This window comes from Pistacia vera, unplaced genomic scaffold (genome assembly GCF_008641045.1).
Source record: "Pistacia vera cultivar Batoury unplaced genomic scaffold, PisVer_v2 Contig1009, whole genome shotgun sequence".
NCBI classification, from domain to species: Eukaryota; Viridiplantae; Streptophyta; class Magnoliopsida; order Sapindales; family Anacardiaceae; genus Pistacia; species Pistacia vera.
This window is the reverse complement of record NW_022195038.1, coordinates 717,095-721,729: the sequence shown is the minus strand read 5'-3', so window position 1 is coordinate 721,729 and position 4,635 is coordinate 717,095. Positions and strand designations below refer to the sequence as shown.

General features: G+C 33.9%; 1 protein-coding gene across 1 annotated transcript; it reads right to left on the bottom strand.

Moving 5' to 3' along the window:
• Positions 1–394: 394 nt before the first annotated feature.
• LOC116106070 lies at positions 395–4,431 on the bottom strand. Its single transcript, XM_031392456.1, has 7 exons — positions 4,245–4,431; positions 4,087–4,143; positions 3,068–3,423; positions 1,938–2,149; positions 1,589–1,845; positions 1,308–1,486; positions 395–463 (listed from the first exon to the last, which is right to left on the bottom strand). Exons 1-7 carry the CDS (start codon positions 4,429–4,431, stop codon positions 395–397), a joined length of 1,317 nt encoding a protein of 438 aa, XP_031248316.1.
• Positions 4,432–4,635: the final 204 nt, after the last annotated feature.

Below are 4,635 nucleotides of genomic sequence, written 5' to 3'. Positions count from 1 at the left end.
CAACTTTGAACTATATATTGTAATATGTTTTGACTTAGTGGATTGCTTCGATCTGGACAAGGTCCCATGGATGTAGGCTAAATGTGGATTTAGCCGAACTATGTATATGGCTGTGTTTTTTACTTTCTGCACTTATGTTTATTGTGGTTAAAAAACTGGAAATCTCTTAATCAACTTGGTAATATTCTGCTGCACGTTAAAATGGGTACTTAAACACCGAAGTGTGTTAACTAATCCCCAACAATAACATTGCTATTCACAACATTTAGAGCATGATCTAATTGGAGTCACCAATTTCAAAAGAGAAGAGAAAGGCATATAAGGTTCAACAAAAAAGAGCAAGAACAAAAAGGGGGGAAAATGATGATTGAACATACTTGATTTACTCCAGTCCTTAAGTAACAGATGGAGGTGATAGTTGTCGATGCTTGAATAGCTTCACCATCTGCCTACGTTCACAATCCTGCATAGAAATGACAACAAAAAAGGAAAGAACCACAATTATTTTAATTATTTCAAGTCATGGTAATATAAATTATCCACACTGTTCATGTCTAAGAGTTAAGAGCAAATGATCTCATTCCATAAGACAGCCCCAAAACTAACTATATAATTGTTCAACCCATCCAAAACAAAGATGAACAAATAAAACTCTAAGTTGTTAGTTTGATTTTTTTGGTTTAGCTAACTCCAGCATCAGACTAGTAATTTATCTGACTCAAAAGTCTTTTGATTTCGTTGACAATTGACTGCTTAAAGCTACACAAAGACAACAATCAATTAAAGCTCATGAAAAGTTAGCATATTATCATGGAATATTTGGGAAGAAATTCCAGTGAAACGTGGCTTTAAAACTATAAAATTCCAGTATGAAATTAACTTGAATCTTATGAAATAGTTATATAATGAGATCTTTATGAGAGCTTTTTCAATCTTACAAGAAGCATAACTACTCGTTAAATAAGTAAAATTGGCCACTGCATGTCAAGGCACAATCATTGCATGCCAATGTTTTGTTAAGATTTCATTTGAAGGCAATTTTATTTAAGGTGTCTAAAAGAAAGTATTTCGATAAGGAGTTTTTCAAACACTCAAAAGAAAACATCACAGTAAACATTAAATCAGGACTTCATTGAGACACCAAATATACCTCAACCAATTCATTTTGGAACTTTAACAATCATATTGGCGTTAATGGCACTAAGCAACCAAGCTAGTTATAACCAGTTGCAAACTACATGCACTAACTAATACAAAGTAATGACTTGTAAAAAAGTATTAACAGATTTAATTAATAAGTCTATTACCTTAAACATATTCAGGTAGAAAGGTTTTTCTGGATTCATTCTCCTCAATTTCAAGTAAGTATATGCAAAGCTTAATTGATCACGCGTTGTAAATCGATCAACTTCATTAAACCAGAGACATGAAAATAAATTTGACATTGGTGTATGAGCCCGGACAATAAAAGAAGCTTCAGGAACATCTGCAAAGCACCTCATTCGTGGAATCAGCACCAGATATTCATGGGACATCATATAAAAGAAAAGGAAAAAATCCAAAACAGGAGAAAGGCACCAGGACTCACAACTAGGAAGAGGATTATTTGGATCAGAAGGGTCAAACTTGGTGAGGCCATCAGACTGGTAAAATATAATCTGTTCATCAATGGCCGTGTGGTTATACTTGTTCAGAAACTTATTTCGGAGTGCCTCTTCCCATACACAGTGGCGAACATAATGATTTGAAATGGCATACTCTGACCTTGTTCTCCACAAAAAGAATTCAATTATAAGCATTGGATCAGCCTGAAGTCGCAGCTTACTGTCAAGCCAAATTGAATACCTAAACATAAATGATATGAAAGATAGCAAAGTCAATGACTGGTCAGAACTAGGAGGTAAAAAGTGGCTAATGCACCAGACAACCAATCTTACCTAGAAGAAGGAAAGAGACGATGCGGTAAAAGTTTTGGCACTTTTCCAGTTTTCCGCATGTCCTTATATGGTAAGTTCTTAACAACAACAATTCTCCACAAACCGATATGTCCTTCGTCATCAGGAATGTTACCCTCTGAAGACAGTGTTAATAGTGTTTTCTCATCCACAAACATGACAAAACAAACATTTTTCTTGGAAAATTCACTAATCTGAAACAAATGAAGCATAAAAAGTTAGGAGAAACAAACGTGAATGTATATCATTGGCAGGATAGAAAGTAAATATAATATACAAAAACTCATATCTATAAACAAAAGCAATTCAAGGTGCACTGTTTTCTCTGGCATATGACTCCTTTCACATTTGTATTGCATGATGTAATACCTAAAGACTCTTTACTATATGTATATTGAAGAGAGGAGAAGACAATTAATATTAGGCAGATCAATCACTTTAAGGGTGCATTAAAATAAATAAGAAGACTATATAATCATAAAATCCAACTAAACAAAAGTCCTCAGGAGAGCCTACACTCATGATCTGTATAAGCGCACTTTCTATCGAAATGTAATCCTTGAAAGACAATTAAGTAATGCATAGTGCACATGCTTTTATCAGCACAAAAAGTACTCTATTTGAGGTTTGAATTAATAAATAAAGGCAGGACAGATATAACTATGATGTCATAAAGCAAATAAATTTGCAATATCGAATAAGAATCAGAGACATAAAGATACATATAAATCAAACTACACCATTCACACTTTGATACATTAAAAAAGGGTACCCAGCAGTGGCCAATCAATACAGAGTTTTCCATCTTGCATGCTTCAGAAGAACTCCTCTTAAGTAGAGAGTGACAATAAAAAGACCAATGCTTTGAAGAATTGATAATCTGGATCTGAATTATTGTTCATAAATCTAAGCCTACTTTTACTCTCTCTGTTTTAAACAGGAGGAATGAATATGCTACATGAAAAAAAAAAATTACGCTTCTCTTTTGAATAGCTATATTGAGAGTAAACTTGACATTCAATTACGGAAGAACGCAAGATATTTAACTAGAAGTAGCTAACCATCACTTCTGTGGACAAGATAAAAAGAAAAGATAAAGAATCCTCATTTACCGTCCCACTGGTAGGCCTCCTCAGAAAATCAGAGCTCCCAAAGATGCAAGAAGATACCACAACCTCACAAGTATTCATGTATGTCCTATCCCTTTCATCCAAATCAAATGTAGTGCTTGGAAATTGAGGCGGTCCTTTAACAAATCCACAATGAAGAGTTTGATTTTCCGCATAGAAGGATTTTTCTCTTTCCTGAAGACTCTGATGTCCTCCAAATCTAGGTTTAAAAAAGTTGGTTGTAGAAGGTTTATCTTCCTTCTCAATGTAGTCTAGCGAAAATCTAGAGAAATTCATAAAATCCTTGAGCTCAACAATCTCAGTAACTGACTCTGAGAATCCAATTGTGCAAGGAAGATCTGAAAGATTAATGGCGGGGGGAAAGAGCAGAAGAATAGTGTCAAACAGCCAGAAAAGCTTCCAGAATTTACTACTGTAAAACTATCAGAAGAATAAGCTTGCAATTCTTTACCTCAGTCAAAATACATTTAAAGATAAAGGAAAGTTTTGCTTACAAAAATTAAAAAAAAATGTTCAGATCTCTGATATCAAGCATCATTGTGCAAGATGAACATAAGGGGAAAATGCCCTATGTTCAATCACTGATAGCAAATGAACAAAAACATATTCAAGATTGAAGCCTCTACAACATGTGGAATATATTTGCTCCAAAAGAAGATTAAAACGTCAGCTCCAAAATCAGTGATTTGTAAGATTTTAGAAGAATATAATGAAGCAAAAACAAATTATAATTTTTTTTTTTTTTTTTGTTGTTGTTGTTGTTGTCGTTGTCGTCATCTGTCTTTGTTCACAGTTGCAGGTCATGAAATCTGTTAATACAAATTGATCCTGAAAACTCTTTTTGGGCTTTTTGTGGGAAATTCCCTCTACTCAAACTGACAAAGTGAAATCGCATTGTCCAAGCTTTAGAGTATTTTACAGATCTTGATGTCATTTATAATCTAATTGCACAATGAAAACATGCAAATTCAAGAAAAATAATACAAGCAAAGTACTCTTACACTCAGATATTACTTCTTGCACTTCTCGCGTATTTAATGCCCTATTTTCCAAGTTACCTGAAATGGTATATATTAATGATAAGCATAATAGAATCCAGAATGAAATAAAACAAGTGCTTCTACTCCTTAAAATACAATAAGTTTGTTGTCTCACTCACCATGAGAAAAGAATTTGAAGGCAAAGGGAACAGAACACATCAAAAAGAGTGCAGCAAGGAAAAACACCCAATGCCACGATCTCTGTCTATAAAATCGACCAAACCTCCTTCCCAAACGCACAACACGAAAACCATTCTCACTTCTTTTCTCCGTTGACATTTCACCATGGTGTTTAAAGACAGTCATTGCTGTGATAAAATCCAGCTAATGAGTAACATAATTGTGAAATAAAAGAGCAAACATTCAGTTTATTCCACCACAGTCTGACATAAACTTTACTGTACACAGCAAGTAATAAATAAAATCCCAGACATTATAATCATAAACTTCAGTGCACTAGTGAATAATTCAATCAAACTCAACTCAATTCCATGCTTTCAATAACAAAAT

Excerpts from the sequence above, each read along its gene's own strand:
- LOC116106070 (XM_031392456.1), bottom strand. The coding sequence starts at position 4,431 with ATGACTGTCTTTAAACACCATGGTGAAATGTCAACGGAGAAAAGAAGT. Across the intron at positions 4,144-4,244 it reads CTTCAAATTCTTTTCTCATG|GTAACTTGGAAAATAGGGCA; the intron begins GTGAGTGAGACA and ends ATACCATTTCAG. Across the intron at positions 2,150-3,067 it reads GGAGGCCTACCAGTGGGACG|ATTAGTGAATTTTCCAAGAA; the intron begins GTAAATGAGGAT and ends CATTTGTTTCAG.